Source organism: Heterocephalus glaber, unplaced genomic scaffold (assembly GCF_053883595.1).
Source record: "Heterocephalus glaber isolate CG9 unplaced genomic scaffold, H.glaber_assembly_v1.0 deba00001465, whole genome shotgun sequence".
Taxonomy (NCBI): domain Eukaryota; kingdom Metazoa; phylum Chordata; class Mammalia; order Rodentia; family Bathyergidae; genus Heterocephalus; species Heterocephalus glaber.
The window spans coordinates 17,514,397-17,531,924 of NW_028258312.1; the positions used below are offsets into that span (position 1 = coordinate 17,514,397).

Sequence of the window (17,528 nt, forward strand, 5' to 3'; positions counted from 1 at the left end):
TTTATAGAGACTGGGGTGGGGTTTGTAGGAGCTGAGGCGGGGTTGAGTGAGGTAGTGACTAGGGAATGGAGGAGCTGGTGAAGTCACTAGTGGGTGGGAGGTGAGCAAGTATTAGGTTACTGTCTAGGCAGAAACAGGGGGATGCTGGGAAGAAAGGTTTCTTCTTTGGTGGGAGCAACCATCTTGGTGTGACGTCACACGGGGAGGGGGCAAGGCACAATAGGAAGAAGGCAGCTACTATACATAATACCCATTGAGGTAGTGGGAGACCTATCACTTGCTTATGCCTAAGATTTCAAGAGTTTTGCCTATTTTATTTTCCAGCAGATTGTTTCTGTTTTAAAATGTAGATCTTTGATCTATCTTTAGTTTTGTACATGGTGAGAGATATAGGCCTAGATTTAATCCTCTGCATGCAGATAGCCAGTCTTCCCAATAGCATTTACTAGAGGCTATTGTTCCTCCAGTGTAGTTTTTGGCCCCTTTGTCAAAGATCAGATAGCTGAATGTGTCTGGGATTGCTTCTGTGTCCTCTATTTTGTTCCTGTAACCCAAATATGTATTTTTGTGCAATTAACATGCTGTTCTTAATCACTGTAGCATTGTAGTATAACTTGAAATCTGGGGTTGTGATGCCTCCTGCTTTGCCCTTCTTGCCCAAGATTGCTTTTGTTATTCTGGGTTTCTTCTGGTCCCGTTTGAGTTTTAGAATTGTTTTCTGTATTTTTGTGAGGAATGCTATTGGTATTTTGATCAGGATTGCATTAAATGTGTACATGAGTTTTGGAAATATGGACATTTTGATAATATTAGTTTTGTCTATAGGAACAGGGATATCTTTCCATTTTCTAATGTCCGTTTGATCTCCTACTGAGTATTGTAGTTTTCACTATGGAGGTCTTTCACTTCTTCAGTTAGTTTAATTACTGAATATTTAATTTTATTATAAAAGGTATTGCTTTCTAAATTTCTTTCTCAGTGAGTTTATCTCTGGTGTACAGGACTGCTACTGATTTTTGTGTGTTGATTATGTATCTGCAACACTGCCAAATTTAGATATTAATTCTAGGAGTCTTTTGGTAGAAATTTTTTGGGTCTTCTATGTAAAGGATCATGTCACCTGCAAATAATGATAATTTGATTTCTTCCTTTCCTATATGTATCCTTTTATTTTGTTCTCTTGCCTGATTGCTCTAGCTAATGTTTTGAGTACTATAATGAACAGCAGTGGTGATAGTGGTCACCCTTATCTTGTTCCTGATTTTAGGGAGAAAGCTTTCAGCAGCATTTACCTATTTAATATGATGTTGGCTGTTGTTCTGTCATAAATGGCTTTTATCAGATTAAGACAAGGTCCTTCTATACCTACTTTTTCAGTTTTTTAAGGATAAGTAGATGTTGGATTTTGTCAAGGCTTTTCTGGATCAACTTATATGATCATGTGATTTTTGTCCTTGTTTCTATTTATGGGGTGCATTATATTTATTGATTTGCGTATGTTGAACTATCCTTATGTCCCCATGATAATGTCTACTTGGTCATGATGTATGATCTTGATTATTTACTGCCTTCTATCTGCCAGTATCTTGTTGAAGACTTTTGTATCTATTGTCATGAAAGAGATTTCCCTGTAGCTTACTTTCTTAGTTGAGACTTTGTCTGCTTTTGGAATCAGGGTAATGGTAGCTTCTAGGATTGAATTTGGAAGTACTCATTCCTTTTCAATTTCATTAAAGAGTTTGAGAAGTATTGGCTTTATATCCTGCCTGAAAATATTGCAGAATTCAGAAGTGAATCCATCAAGTTCTGGGCTTTTCTTAGTTGGTAGGTTTTTATTACTGCCTCCATTTCATTGCCTGTTACTGAATTCTTCAGATTTTTTATGTCTTCTTGATTCAGTTTTTATAATTCATAAGTGTCTAGGAATCTGTTCATTTCTTCTAGATTCTCAAATTTGTTGGAGTACAATTTTTCCTAGTAGTTACTAATAATTTTCTGGATTTTGGCAGTGTGTTGTGATTTTACTATTTGCATTTCTAATTGCAAAGATGTAAGGTTTTTTTCCTTTGTTTGGTAAGTTTGGTTAAGAATTTGTTTATTCTGATTATTCTTTCAAAGAACTAGTTCTTTGATTCACTGATTCTTTGAACTGTTGTTGTTGTTTTTTTAAAGTCTCAATTTCCTTAATTTCTGCTCTGATCTTTTATGATTTCTCTCCTTGTACTGGTTTGGGTTTTGACTATTCCTGCTTTTCTAGCATCCTGAGGTGTATCATTAGGTTATTTGAGGTCACTCTGTTTTGTAATGTGAGCATTCACAGCAATAAACTTCCCTCTTAGTAATGCTTAGATCGCATCCCATAGGTTCTGGTATATTGTACTAGGATTACTGTTTGGTTTTAGAAATTATTTAATTCCTTGCTTGATTTCTTCTGTGACCTCAGAAGTGTACTGAGAAGTGTTGAGAGTGTGTTGTTTAATGTCCTGGTGTTTGTAAAAGTTTTGTGTTTTTTTTTTCTTCTTGCAATTGATTTTTAGTTTCTGAGTGCTATGAACTGGTAACATACATGGGATGATTTTGATTGTTTTGTATTCATTTAAATAGGCTTTATGAACTAGTATGTGGTCTCTTTTGGAGAAAGATCCATTTGCTGCTGAGAAGAACATTTACTCTGTTGTTCTAGGATAAAACACTCTATAGATATTAAGTCCATTCGTTAGAATGTGTGATTCATTTCTGATATTTCTTTGTCTTTTTTGTTGTTGTTTGTTTAGTTGATCCATTAGTGAAAGTGGGATATTAAGGTCACCCACTATGATTGTGTTGGTGTTTATTTGATCTTCTCTGTCTACTAGTGTTTGTTTATGAAGTTAGGTACACTGTTATTCAATGGATATATATTTACAATTGTTAACTCTTCCTGTTGAATCATTCCTTGAATTAATAAGTAGTGACCTAATATGTAGTGACCTTCTTTGGCTCCTCTGATTAGTTTTAGCTTGATGTTTACTTTGTCTGAGAATAAAATTGGGACCTTTACTTGCTTTTGAGGTCCTGGTGCATGGAATATTGTTTTTATCTTTTAATTTTTAGTCTACAAATTTCTTTTCAGATTAGATGAGTTTCTTGAATGCAGCAGATAGTTGTTTTCAGTGTTTTTGATCCATTCTGCCAATCTGTCTGTTAATTGGAAAGTTGAGGCCATTTACATTGAGTGTTATTAATAAAAGGTGTTGACTTATTCCTGTCATTGAGTTCTTTTTTTTGTTGTAGTTGTTGATTCCTTTATTTTTTCCTTTTTGTTTAACTACTCACTTTGCTGTATGTATTTATTCCATTTGACTTTTTAGCTTTGTTGGATTCAATGTCTATGTCTAAGATATACTTGAGTATTTTTTGGAGTGCTTATTTGGTGTTTATGACTTTCTTAAGGTGTTCTTTGTCATGGAAAATCCTTATTTCTCTATCAATTTTGAAAGATGGTTTTTCAGGATATATTAGCCTGGGTTGGAAGTTATTTTCTTTTAGTTTTTAAACACTTTACTCCAAGCTCCTCTGGCCTTTAAAGTTTGTGCTGAAAAGTCCACTGTAATCCTACTGAGTTTGCCTTTATAAGTGATTTATTTTTTGCTTTTATCTGACAGCTTTTAAGAGTCTGTCTTTGTGTTGGACTTCTAGGATTTTTGCCTATGATATGGAAAACTTGTGTTTTCATCATAGGTATTTGATGTTCTTTAAACCTTGCTCACCTGTATGTTGGGTTCTTTTCCCATACTTGGAAAGTTTTCTGCTATGATTTTAGTAAATTGATTTTTTTTTCCATGTGTGCTATCCTCTAATTTCTCTCAAACTCCAATTAGTCTTAGTTTAGTCTTCTTAGCATCATCAGTAGCTGTTGGATGAATCGTTCTATATTTGATCTTAGCCAAAAGTCCAAGAAGTGATGGATGAATCTTTCTCACTCTCATCATTTTTAAAGTTTAAGTATATTATCATGTGATTCCATTTTGTCCTTGATTTCTGAAACCCTGTCCTCACATAAGTTATTTCTGCTGTTCATGAATTCAACAAAATTCTTTATCTCCAAGATTTCTATTTAGAACCTTTCCATGGAACAATTTGTTTGGTAAATTGGTCATTTATATTTTGAAAATTTTTTGTCAGTTTTTCCAATTTATTATTTGTTTCTCCATATCTACATTGGTCAGTTTGTTACAAGTTCCACAAATTTTGGGTTATGTCATCTTTGAGCTTGTTGAGTTTCTTTGCTTCTTCTTGAACCACTTTTTGCAGCTCAATTATCTGGTGTCTGATTTCTCCTCCATGGGCTCCCATTGGATATGCTTTAGGAGGGTTGGGAGTCTTTGGAGACATTTTGTTACCTTGGATTTTCATGTTCTCCCTCTCTCTCTCTCTCTTTCTCTCTCTTTTTCTCTCTGTGTTGAGTGTTGAGGTCAAACATAGAAAAGAGAATTTGTTGTTGTTATGAAGATCTCTTTAATTATGTTTTGTTTTGCAGTGGTATGTTCCTGGCTTTGTCAAAAGGTACTGTTTACTACTTCAAGCTATTCGATTTAATTGAGTTGGACCTTGCTGCTGTGTTACAAGGAGAAAATTTCTACTAGTTTTAGAAGCATCAACAGATCCAACCATACATCAGTCATAAACATTAACACTTGTTTTGATAAATTCACCTTTTGTTAGTACCCTCTTAAAAACTATATTATACTACCTTTGATAGTTCATCTGGGATATGGAGCATGGGAGGAAGGAGGTAGGAAGGAGAAAAGGAAGGGGGTATGTTGGTGGGGAGAGAGGGAGATGAGAAAGGTGAGTAGGTAAAGAATACACAAGAGGCTGTACTCTGTTGGCATTATTTTTATAGCTGGGGTGGAGGCCTAGTGTTGAGGGAGTTTGAGAAAGTGTGACGACAAGAGGAACTATGCAGAAGGGTAGAAGTGTATTTGGAGATTGAGGGAGGCTTTGAGATTGTTGGGACTGGTAAATATATTTTTATGTAGTTTTGTTTGGATCCTCTAAGCCCCGTTTTGTTAAGGACTGCCCTGACACACTCGTGAATGGCACTGCTTAAGTTATATCTCCGGTTAGTACTTATTCTCTAATATGCTTATAGAGGCCCTTGTCATTTTTATGCTATTAGATAGGTGGAGATAAAGAGGGGGAGGGCAAGGAAGTGAGATAATGAGAAAGAGAGGAGAGAAAAGAATAGGGAGGAAAGAGAACAAAAAAATAAAAGAGAAAAACACTAAAAGAGGGAGCTGGCCCAATGGGAAACCTTAAAGAATATTGTAAAGTATAGTAATAAAACAATACCAATGCAAAAGCAATAACCATAAGCCAAATATAGAATGGAAAAGGTAGAAACAGACAAATAACAACCTATATGACTCAAGTCAAACAAACACACAAGGAAACAGATAACTACAATAACCAACATAAAAACAGAAATGAAATTAAAACCTTTACACAGTTGTTATAGCATTAACCCAGTGTATGAAAGGAAAAGCCAGTGGACATTTTCCCATGAGTTGTGACCCTTGTTCATGTTCTTTTACCCCAAATTGTGAAGCCCATTAAATCTGTTTACTGTACAAGACATTCCAGATCAAGGGGTGTTCAGCTTCTGGAATAGGAAACATTGCACAAACACAAGATGGACCAGTCACCACAGACTCAAAGACTTGATCCCAAGAATATAAGACCCTTAACTTCCTCATTCCCTTTAACACCTATAAACCCTTACTCTGTAAGAGGGAGCTGCTTTTGGCACTTTAGAGCCAATGGGCCCTCTCAGGTCTATATCCTAAATAAAGCTTGACTTTGCTGCAAGTTTTTCTTTCTCTCTCCTTCTATTTCTTACATTTGGTGGCCTATACAGGGATAAGAAGGGGATGATCTATGTCCTCCCTTCTCCTTGCTCTCCACGGCTCCCACCAAGGTTGAAGACCCGAATGGAATGGAATCCAGGATGATGACTGTTGAGCATTTGGTACCTCCGAAGTACTACCTGACTGGGGAAGCAAAGCCACACTCATGCACAGATGAATTTCTGGAGTTTTTCCCTGGACCTTGAGAAGCCAACTGGAAAGGGTTTCTGGATGGTGACTGTTGAGTGTCTAGTGCCTCCAAAGGACAACCTGCCCGGGGAGGGAAGGCAACACTTGGGCATGGCGGAACCTCTGGGCACCTCTCCAGGCAGAGTCACTGATTTAGAACCTTATACAGCATAAGGAAGTTCATGGGAATTGTGCCAGCCTTGGCACTCAGCTGGGTCATCTTGCTACTCCTGGCGACCTGGTTGGGATTTCATGCTAACCAGCTAGTTATACTAACCAGCTCGTAGCCAAGAAGCCATCTCAGTGTGTCATTGCTCCTACTCTTTATTTTCTGCTCCACATTCTCTACTGTTTAAGTTCTCCTTTCTAAAAAGAACTTGCAGCACAAGAGGAAGCCATTTGTCATTTCCTGCTTCCCACATGCCCAGGCACTGGCCTCATCTAGACAAGCCTGGAACTGGTTTAAGAGCAGCCCCTTTGTCCCCTTGATGCCTAAGAAAGCGCAGGTCAGCTGCCCCAACCCTCATGGGTCCACGGGGACTTCCTAGAGACTGAAGTGGGGACACCTACCCAATCTCTCAGGAAACCACCTCCCCCTCCTCCGATGTAGCCAGGCCACTACAGAATCAGTCCAGGTCCCTAGTCTTGTCCAGGGGACACCCTGAAAGAAGCTACAGACCCCTGGCCATTCTCTTTGGGACCACGGGCTCCCAAATTTCTCAAATTCCAGCCAATTCCTCTCTAGGCTGCTTTCCCAAAAATCTCTCACTCCTTGGTCTGAAGGGAGACCTTCAGCCCAAACATCTCTTATTTTATTCCCTCACAGCCTGGCCTAAAGCTAATGGCCTGAATTCAGTATGTTTGATGTTCAACTTATCCATGACTTTGATAACTACTTGTGGAGAAGCAGCAAGTGGCAAGAGGTCTCCTGTCTCCAGGCCCTTTTCACCCTCCTCTCTTGTCCTTCTTGCTATTTATTCTGCTCTACCTCACAATAGATAATAACTCTTCCTGTCACAAAAGCTCCACAAACAAATCTCCCCCTTCATGCCTTCTGCCCCCTCCTTCATCATCTGTAACCCCGTCTTCCCCCCAACAGACCACTCCCATTGAGTCTGTGGAGCTCCCAACCCAAAACCCCTCTACCCTTTACATCTAAACCCTCACATTCATATCACTCTCACCACCACTCTTTTCCCTGAAGACAGACATTGAGTTTGGATGATGACTGCCACATAACCAATGAGGCTCACACCAAAAATAATCACAAAGACTCCAGGACAGTTACTGTTCCTATACAGGACCCTAAATGCAGCCATGAGCCCATGAGTCACAGATTGGGAAAGACACCAATACTTTATCCAATAGATTCTCACTAGTCTAGAAAGGACCTCCATTAAATCTATCAACTTTATAACAAACTCCAAAACTCTATCAAGATCCCCCACCAAAAGCCTTGCCCAGTTTGTGGCCCAACTCACAAAGGCACTAAAAGTTTACACCTGCTTAAATCCCTCTTCAGCCAAGGGACAACTTTCTCTCAAGACTTACTTTGTTTCCTAGGCAGCCCCTTGACATTAGGACAAAGCTAAAAAAAGAAAAAAAGTGGATGGTCCTCAAACCCCTATAGCTGATCTCTTGACCACTGCTTTCAGGGTTTATTAAAACTGAGAACCTTACAGAAAGGTCTCCAAAAAGCATCCAATAAGCCTGCTTCTCACAACAATACTCTGCATTCTGGTCAGGCCAATTACTCAAGCAAAAGCAAACCCCCTGGGCCATTCTTGTGATGTGGCAAAACGAGGCACTGGGCAAAGCCATGACCAAATCTGTGGCCCCCACAAAACCCTGTCCCCTAACCATTTAAATGGTCACTGGAAAATGGACTGTCCCACTGCAACATGGGGGTAGAGCCATCCACTCCCATGCCCTGCCCTGCTGAACTAATGAGATCTGTCATAGCCTCAGTCTCCCTGCATTCTATAGTCCCCACTTAGGAGGTGCTGGGAGCACTCGCAGGAAGCACAACCACAATCACGGGTAGCAAGCTGGATGTCCACAAACACAGCACTTCCACGCTGTGTGGGGGACAGGTGACATGTTTTTCAGTGTTGAGTAAGCCTTCTCTCTCCCCACACACAGTCCCACTGCTCCAGGTGCTACTGCGCTATTGTTTACAGTACGCAAAAGTGTGGCATTTTGTTCTACTCTGTTCTCCTGCTTCCATTTTCTCTGAATCCCAGGTTGCATGTCTCACTTGCCTTACCCAGTTGGGAGGTCAGGGTGAGTGCGAGTCTGTTCCTTCAGCAGCCTGTCATGGAAGGGCAGCTGCCTCACTCAGGGATCCTCTCCCAAGATGGCATGTTAGCTTGGGCTGGGGCTGAGGGAGGGAGCCATGATCCAGGAGTGGTCCATTTTCCCCACACGAACCTCCTAAGGACTAGATTTTGGTCTAGCTAGGTTTTCTTTCAATTATCCTCCCACGTCACACTTTATCTTTTGCTCCCACCTCAGGTACCTATTTTTCTCCAGTATCAATTCAGAGACACTCATCCTTGCTGTCACCCCCTAGGCAGCATCTTCTTTCCCCTGCCTTACATTGGAATTGCAAACAGTTCAGATTCCAAAGCCCAAGTTATCTTAGATTTTACTTTGCCCTTACCCACTATGGCCAACTACTTCCTAAAGCCTGAAAGTTTTACCTCTGCAGTGCCTCTTGTATAACTCCTCACTTTCTTATTCCATTTCAGCTCCAATTTCAGCTAAACTATGACACACGGAACTACTAAAACAGCACTTGACCAAGCAACCTTTCACCTTCCTACCTCTGCCTGCTAGAAACGCAACTTAGCATTCTTCAGGGCAGCCTTAACCTGTCTTTCAGCCCCAGCATTCAGCTTCCCAAGCTTCACCTGCACTGGAATGCACTTTGTGGCCAGAACACGTGGAAACTTTTCAATACCTTGAAGCATGTGTGAGCCTTTCATCCTAGCTGCCCTTCCATGCTTAACTCTGAGGAAGTCTACACTCTCAAAGCTTTGTCCACTCCCTGAATCAGACAAAATCTCTCCATTCTTCTTTGAAACATCATTTTTCCCCTCAGATTTTAGGAGACAAGCCACATAATTTTTATCCAAGCTCATGCAGCTCTCCTATGGAGTTAAAACACAACTTCTAAATAGAAGCACCCAACTTAAACATATTTTCTTCTTGTAACAGATCACTGGCATACTTTTTTCACCCCTCGTCCTCACCCAAAGGATATATATTATTGTCTTGTACCAGTAAAGACTATTTAAATGAAATGGTTTGAAAATAGATGGATTTAAGGTACAGCACTAAGTATGTCAAAACAAACTTTAAAATGCAATCAAAATTTGAAGTTTAATGATGGATATAAGTTAGCCTGTGTTATCAGTGAAACCGAAATGATTAAAGTAAGAGAACTTTGTGTGGTATTCTTGTGCTTTGGATGTTGCTGGAACTTGCATTTTGTTTTTCTTTGTCCCTGATTCTTCTCTGTTAAATAGTGTTGATCAGATCTACTATCTTGCTGTAGTTCATAGCCTGTTTAAAGCACTGTGATTGTTTCAAAAGAAAGAAAGATTTGTCAAAATTTTCTCCTATGTCTTCTTATGGTTTAGCCTGCACTGTCCTCATTTTGAGAAGCAGGAATATAAAAAACACATTCTGTTTTTTAAAAACAATTATTTCCAAATTCTCATGACTGTTTCAGTTGTTCACCTGTAGCTTCAAAATGATCATGTATCCCCTGAAGTGATAGCTATCTCTGTCCTACTACAGGTAGAAAAGACGGGATCCTTCTCTGTTCACACACCCAGCCTAGCATTTAAGGCTCCAAGGAAGGCCTGCTAGGAAGGAGCCAGCACAGTACACACACCCTTGCATATTTTCCATGTCTCCTCTCAAAACCTCCCATATCAATTCATCATAATGCTATAGTGAATGTTTGTGATTTAACAGTAACAAGATAGTTGGTGTCAACATTGAAAGCTGAGAGTAATGCTTTTTCAGATACTCATGGAAATTTCATGTGCTTTATTTCATACCTAATACATCAGGAAGGCAGGATCTGAATCAGCTCACCTTTTAATTTCCTTAGCATTGATACCGGGCCTTATATATTGCAGGTGTTCAGTTAAGGGTTTATTGAATATATGAATTTTGTAGTCATTTGCTAGTATCTTGTTCACTTTATATCTCTTAAATGCATGCTCTTCTTCATAAACGTTCACGTATAAACCCCATTCACTCTTACCAAATGGCAGGTTATCTAAGTATATATTTCTTATAAAAGACTCCTGAGAAGCACTGACGCTGACATTTATGATTGCATGCTCACCTTGTCATTTGGTTTGCCAGAAGTTGCAGCCACCCCAGCAACAGCACTCTTTCTCTCCACAGAAACAGTGGCTTGTGATTTAGTCTGCCAGTGGGGAGAAAAGATTGACAAGACTAAATATCTCTGAATGACTACTGCCAAGAACAAGAGTTTCAAATGTCACACAGACCTGCCAGTTTACCCACCTGGACATTTACTAACTACTACTGCCCATGCTGCAATGCTGGGCACCTCCAAAGCTGAACTCAGAGCCTACAGCGCATATACAGGTCCCACAAGTAGGTGAATCAGGCCAGGCAGGCACAGGGGTAAACTGGAACATATATGCTAGGTGTCATGGCTCTAGTTGATTATTGCTGTGTGATTTCATTATTACCCTTACTCTGATTTTTCAAGAAAAGCTACAAATTGGAGTTTTATATGAAATACTCTAAACCTCAATTTCTGGTAACTAATTGAAGATATTTGAACAATATTGTAAATCAAACAAATACACATATGGCTGCATTTAACTGGTAAGTTTCAAATTTGTGATCTCTGGCATAAAACATATGATGAAGTAGTTAGTTCTAGCTATTATCTTCTAAGTGCTCTCAAAAATTTCTACTCTTAGATATTTATTCCTTTAAAAGCTGACTACCATTAACTTTAAAATTATGAAATAAATTTCTTTTTTTTTTGCCTTTATAAGTTCATGTTTTCTACAAGACTCTAAAAACCTTCAACTTTTATTTAAGGAAGCAGGTGCAGGTGATGTGCTCCTGTAGACTCAGCTATACTCAGGAGGCTGATACAGGAGGATTGCTTGAGTCAGACTGGGCAACTACCAATGCCCTGTCTGAAAAAAATAAAATGGAAAGAAAATAAAAAACAGAAGATAATGAATGAAACCCTAGCCCAGGTAAGAGAGGTTCAAAGTCCCCTGTTTGGGAGACACCAGAACCTGCTGCCTGGTAGTCGTGGCTGTCACCACTGGTCAGTGGGAGAAAGTTTGACAGTCCTTTTGCTAAGCCTGTCTAATGCCCTTTTCAGGCCCTCCATAAGCCCAAGTTGTGACAAGACTATTTGGAAAACCAATAAAATAACAGCACCAAATCATTACAGTACAAATATGTATTCAGCATATCCCCATAGATCCAACTATGCACTGCAATGTAGACTGGGAAACCAAGTCTTAATGGCTAGTTGAGGATAGTGTTTTCATATCTATGAACCTGCTTCATTTACCTTTGGTTCTGTTGACTTTTCTGATGTCAGCTGTTCCTTAGATCTAGAGGCTGCTTTTTCACTATGAGCAGGTTTGCTTCCTACATCTGATGCATGCTGGGGTAGGCTTTTTGGCTAAAAGCACATATTTACATGCACATACACACAAACAAAAACATTGTTAATATAATGGTATTTTCAGCACAATATGGATACTTTTCTTTATAGAATAAGAGCCATTTATAATAGCTGTGCTCATGTGATTTTCATTGTGTGAATTGGAATTAGTGTGATATAAATGTGATAAAGTTTACTTTAGATACAAAATTTGAAATACTGCAATTCCTCCCCAGAAAATTTGGCAAGAATCACCTGAGTAAATTGTAAACATTGCTATTGCCACATGGTGGGACCATTTTAGCTGAAAACACCCCAAATATTTAGCCATCCAGACTCAGAATTACCCTCAAATAATGAGTTTGTAATTACACTTTAACAAAAAAAGTAACCTTATAATATCAAGTCTTAATGATAACCATTACCTCTACATGCTCCTTTGGCTTTTCTTCTTGGGACTTTTTTTCATGAACCACAGATAACTGTTAATTTTAAAAGATTAAAAGTCCAGTTACAGTGGAGTCCAATGTTTTCCTGTTTCCAAAAAGGCTCAAAAATAAAAATTTCAATTAAATCACTGTCTCTCTCAGGAAAAGCTCACTGTGGTGCAGTTGTTTGGGATTTGAGTAGACATGTGTTTTCTGGTCAACAGTAACCCTACCACCAGTCTCCAGTAATAGAGCAATAATGGAAAATGGAACACTTAGAAAGGTGTTCTCAAATAGAGGTTTTTCAAAGTTACTAGCTGTTTTTCATAATTCCTGCACATAAGCTTGCAACTACAAGTCTAACTACAAATACATCAAATGATCAGGGCAACTAGGTTTGTTGACCAGAGATCCCATTCTAGAGATTAATTTTGGAAAAAAAAAAAACCTTTATGAGTGATGAAAAATGCAGTAGTTTCTTCAATTTACTGATTTTCAGGGGTTTTTTTGCTTTACTACAGGTAGGAAGATCATATTACTAGAGACCTACTTTACTTGAGATTTGGTAGATAACCAAAAGCATTTAAATGAAGACTAAAAGACAATTTCCACCTGGCTGCTAAATTCTTCACTCTAGGATCCACTATGCAGCTATGGTCGTCAGGGGCCACCAGGAGGCCTTCTACAAGTTCCGGTAATCCTCACCTTTGATCCCTAATGCCACACTCACCAGTACTTAAAGTACTTTAGCCCAAAGCACCTCCGTACTTTCCTATGGGAAATTCTTTGGTCTTATCTATTTGTTTAAGCACTTGAACAAATAAAATACAAAATTTTATCAAAGAGAAACTGCTCTCAGACACTCCGGGATCTGCTCTCATGTGCAGGTAGAATGACTTCCTCTCTGGACAGTCATGAATAAGCATAGCAAAAGAAACCAAGGACAGCAAGCACTGTTCCCTGAGTAACTGATAACCACGAAGACCATGCAGAATAACCCAGTTGGTCTCTTAGAAAAGATTCATCTAAGTGCCTGATTCAGCAGACTCATCATGCCGGTGTCTCAGTGGAACTGTAATTGGGTACTCACTATTCTTTGTTTATTCTCCCTCGTTTCTCTTGTTTTATTTTTAACAATTACTTCACTTTAAAAATATTGAGATTAGGCCAAAGTGTCTTCTGAAATATATTGTTTTGTCTGTAAAATACTATATTTTACTTTAACTATATATGGATTTAGTGTTATAACAATATACATATATATCACAATCACATTCAAAAAGGTAGTCCAAAGTTAATTAGTTGAAAAATCCCTATACCAGCGCACCAGTATAGGAAACAGGCTACTAATTTTTATTTAAAAGAATCCAAATAAGTTACTAGAAGACTTAAATCACTTACCTTTGACTGTGACTTCTCAGGTTCTGTTTTTACAGCCTAAATTAAAAAGAAGGAGGAAAAGGAGGAGGAAGAAGGAAAATATGGACATAGTTTACAAAGACTATAAAAGAATCTCTTCAATTAAGTAAGCTTTAAAGATGATTTTGATATTATAAATATAATTTTGGAGTTGTTTATTATATTTTGCAAATTGTAACTCCTGAGATAAACACTTAAGCACACTAATATTCTGCTCTTACTATTCACATGGCAGTTTGTATCTTATTTCTTGCTATATGTGTCAAAAGTAAGAAAGATCACTATTAACAGTGTGCAAACACAAAAGCAACACAAAGGTCCCCATCCTTCAAAGTCAAGGAAGGATCCTGTTTCAAAATCACTAACAGGGTCTTTTTAATCCGTGAAGTTCTTGCCAGTGATTTTGATTAGAAAATATCCAACAATGGGATGGTGACAATCTCGAGGGCACAGATAGCAGTGAAATACATTTTTAGTGCCAGAATGTTATTGATGGGTATGTAGGCTACAGAAAGACCATGATGGAATCAAAGCATTGCAGAAAACTATGAGCTGCTTTTATTAGCGAGTGCTGAGCAGCTGAAGTGACCATTAGTAAGCAGCGATGTGATGTCCTAGTACAGTGAACCATATCACCTGTTTTTTGTGTCTTTTCTTGTTAGGAGGATGTGGTCCTTCCATCTGTTTGCTGATTGGAATTGCCTAATGTAAGAGCAAAGCCCCAAGTGTAATTTTATTTTTTGACAGGTAAATAAGGACATATATAAAGAGAGCTTAAATGCTTATGTCAAGATCCAGTCTACTTACCTATTGCATCCACTAATGCATGTGTATATGACTCTAAGAAGTTGTAGGCATACAAATTCTAAGGCTCCCCCAAAATATTTCAATTTGGGTTTACATTTTTCCAAAAGAAATTTCCATTAATAAAATTAATTTTTAATTTCTTTCCTTTCCTTCTTGGTGTAAAGGCTGTTTGAGCAATAAGTTTTTTCAGCCTACATTCCCAGTGTTTGGCTATGATCAAATAATCATAGGTGTCAAAAGTTTTCTGAAATTCTGCCAACATAATCTTTAAACAATTTTGCAAATATTTAGGGCATGGATTTTATTGTACATGTCACAGTTCAGAGTGTAGAGATCTAATCTAAAGTTTTAAGAATGTTTATGAAAAACTGGTTTCAGTGTAGGATCTTTAGTATTTTACACCATTTTACTCAGCTACAAGTTACCTATGCAAAAAAAGATAATTCCATAGAAACATGGATCCATTGTTGATGTGGGAAAGATAGAAAATCAGGAGTAACACTTGACAAAACCTTTTAAGAATTTTTTTCAAAAGAAAAGATTACAAATTAGGCCTGGTACTTTCTACAATTTCTTTCTCTCTTTTCTACTTGATGGTATAAGGACAAACTTCTATTTTTTATTTTATTATCTGAAGAGGCTAATGTCAAATATTCTCTTAATTTATTATGTCTTGTTTTTCAATATGCAGATATATGCTTCCTCACGTAATGACTCCTTGTCATAACAACACACACTGTTTTAGGGGAGAAACAAAACTTCGTGATCAAAGAAATGTTTTTAAAGAAATTTTAGATTTGGAATCCTTTCACACTGCATCCTTGTTAATGAGCTTCTATTTGTGCCACTCTGTTTATAGATTCTTTTTCTATTTCTGAGTTCATGCAAATACAATTTATTAAATGGTTAACAAGGGAAATAAGCCAGCTGGTATTGTAGTGGTTTGAATCTATTAATGGCTTCCAATTTATAATTTGGCAATCAAGATTTTGCATGGGCAAATTTTATATTAAAATTAAGAATAGGGGCCGGGGATTTAGCTCAGTGGTTCCGCCGCCTGCCTTGTAAGTGGAAGGATCCAAGTTCGATCCCCGGTACCAAAAAAAAAAAGAATGCACGCTTACACACATAAGCACCTGATAATACAACATGCATTTAAATCAGTAATCACTTTATTTTTGGAAGTGGCGATACTGAACATAATGATAGTGACAAATAATAACCAGAGCTTATTAATCACTAGGGGCTCTTTTGAGCTTTACCTGTGCCAATTCACTTAGTACTCCTAATAACCTTATGGGACTATTACTATTATTGTTGTTGTTGTTGTTGTTATTATTATTATACCTAACTTGCAGATGACAGATTGAGGTTAAAGAAATAAAATATTTTCCCAAGATGACCTGTGATGGAGGTGGGTCATGCCCTGCTCTGCATGCACTGTCTTTCCTGCATTGGCCAACAGCCAACTCATACAGTTGATCCTTGATTTATGAACTCAATTCATTTCCAAGGGTGGGTTGTAACTCAAGTTGGTCAATTGAAGGCTTAGAATCCTCTACACAGCCTTCAAAGTCTCTCTTGGATCCAGGCAGATCTCAGTGTCCTTAGAAAGACATTGGCCCAGGATTTCTTATTTAACTCCACACAGGAAAGGATGTTGTAATGTTCCTTCCAGAACTCTTTAAGGGTTAAATTTGTATCTGAGACCATCTGGAACCATAAGCAGCTGGCATTCGGGTCATAACTCAAGACTTTGTTCATAAATTAAAACTAAAACTCTGACTGCAGCTCAAGTTGTTCATATGTCAGGCCGGTTGTAACTCGAGGGTCCACTGTACTGGGAATTTGCTGCAGGACAGGAACGGCTCACTATACATTTGTTTTCTTATTCATTCTTGTGAAAGAGTGCTGCTATCATTTCCCTTCAAATTGTACAGATAAGAAAACCAAAGCAAATTGTCTACTACCACAGCTAGTATAGAACCAGGATTCCAAGTCCAGCCATCTGGCTCCAGTGTCCACAATACACAGTCTCTCAGGGATTTCAGTGATTAGAAACCTTCCATTTTACACTTGAATGTGAATACCCGTTCTAATGTTCCAGGGACAAGGGACACAGAACACTGATCTAGACACATCATCTCTCTTCAGTGATAGCCTTTTATTTTGAAGGTATAGAATAAGACAAAGATTTGTCTTCAATTGGCACCTTTTCTCTGAAAGCTCAAAATATTCAGGGACATAAACTCATCCAGCTCGAACTCATAAAAACCTCCAATTGGAGGCCGGAGGATGATTGATGACAATAGTATAACTGAAATGCACCAAGCAAAGAGAATTGAGGCCAGAAGTCATCCTAAGTCAGCCATTGGTGACACTTCATCATGTGCATTTTATTTTTGTGTCTCCCTCTTTTCTGTCTCCTACTTTCCTCCCTTACCCTGGCTTCCTAGGTCTGCCCAGAATCCTTGTGATTAATATTTCATGATTCCTTCACAATTTGCTGACTCTTGCTCTAAAAATTGGCACACCTGAAATAAGCCAGTGCTTATTCATGCTGACAAACAGGCAATTAGACTCAGGCAAGAGGTTAGAAGTGAACCAAAAGAATAGAAAGGAAATACTATATTTCTAGCTCTCCTTTTTATCTTTTATTTTTAATTTTCATGGGTTGTAAGTTCAACGAGAATTTTGTTCTATAGAAGCTTCTCCTGTAGTCTTTTAAAGTTATTGTATGATTAAGATAGAACTGCAGGTGGGGGAGGTGGGAGATGTAGCTCAGTGATAAAGTATTTGCCTAACATGTGCAAGGCCCTTGGTTTGAGCCCTAGCATTGCAAAAATAACAGGACTTTTTAAAGATGAAGCTTGATATAAATAAATCATGACAGCTAATAGAATAACCATAGGTCATTTAATGTATATTTTGAAAACATTAAGAAATTAATATAAGTATAAAATGTTAAAGTACAATTCCAAATTTAAATAAATTTAAAAATTAAAGAAAATACTAATGATATTTATAAGAGCCTAGATAAATGTGTTTTCAGATATTGTAATATTGTAGTTCAGGAGGAAACCACAGGATTCCTGGCAGGGCTAAGTTATC

General features: G+C 38.1%; 1 protein-coding gene across 30 annotated transcripts in view; it reads right to left on the bottom strand.

Moving 5' to 3' along the window:
* Cast (calpastatin) overlaps positions 1-17,528 on the bottom strand; it is a 133,694-nt gene that overhangs the window by 44,774 nt on the left and 71,392 nt on the right. For 11 of the 30 annotated variants that reach the window (XM_087180932.1, XM_087180923.1, XM_004841708.4 and 8 more), the window contains 5 exons: positions 14,247-14,312; positions 13,593-13,628; positions 12,189-12,245; positions 11,668-11,781; positions 10,441-10,524 (listed from right to left, as the gene is read on the bottom strand). In XM_087180932.1, coding sequence (XP_087037058.1) covers positions 10,441-10,524; positions 11,668-11,781; positions 12,189-12,245; positions 13,593-13,628; positions 14,247-14,312 — 357 coding nt within the window. The remainder of the gene's footprint in view (positions 1-10,440; positions 10,525-11,667; positions 11,782-12,188; positions 12,246-13,592; positions 13,629-14,246; positions 14,313-17,528) is intronic. The other 19 variants (XM_087180939.1, XM_087180930.1, XM_087180934.1 and 16 more) reach the window with 5 other exon arrangements.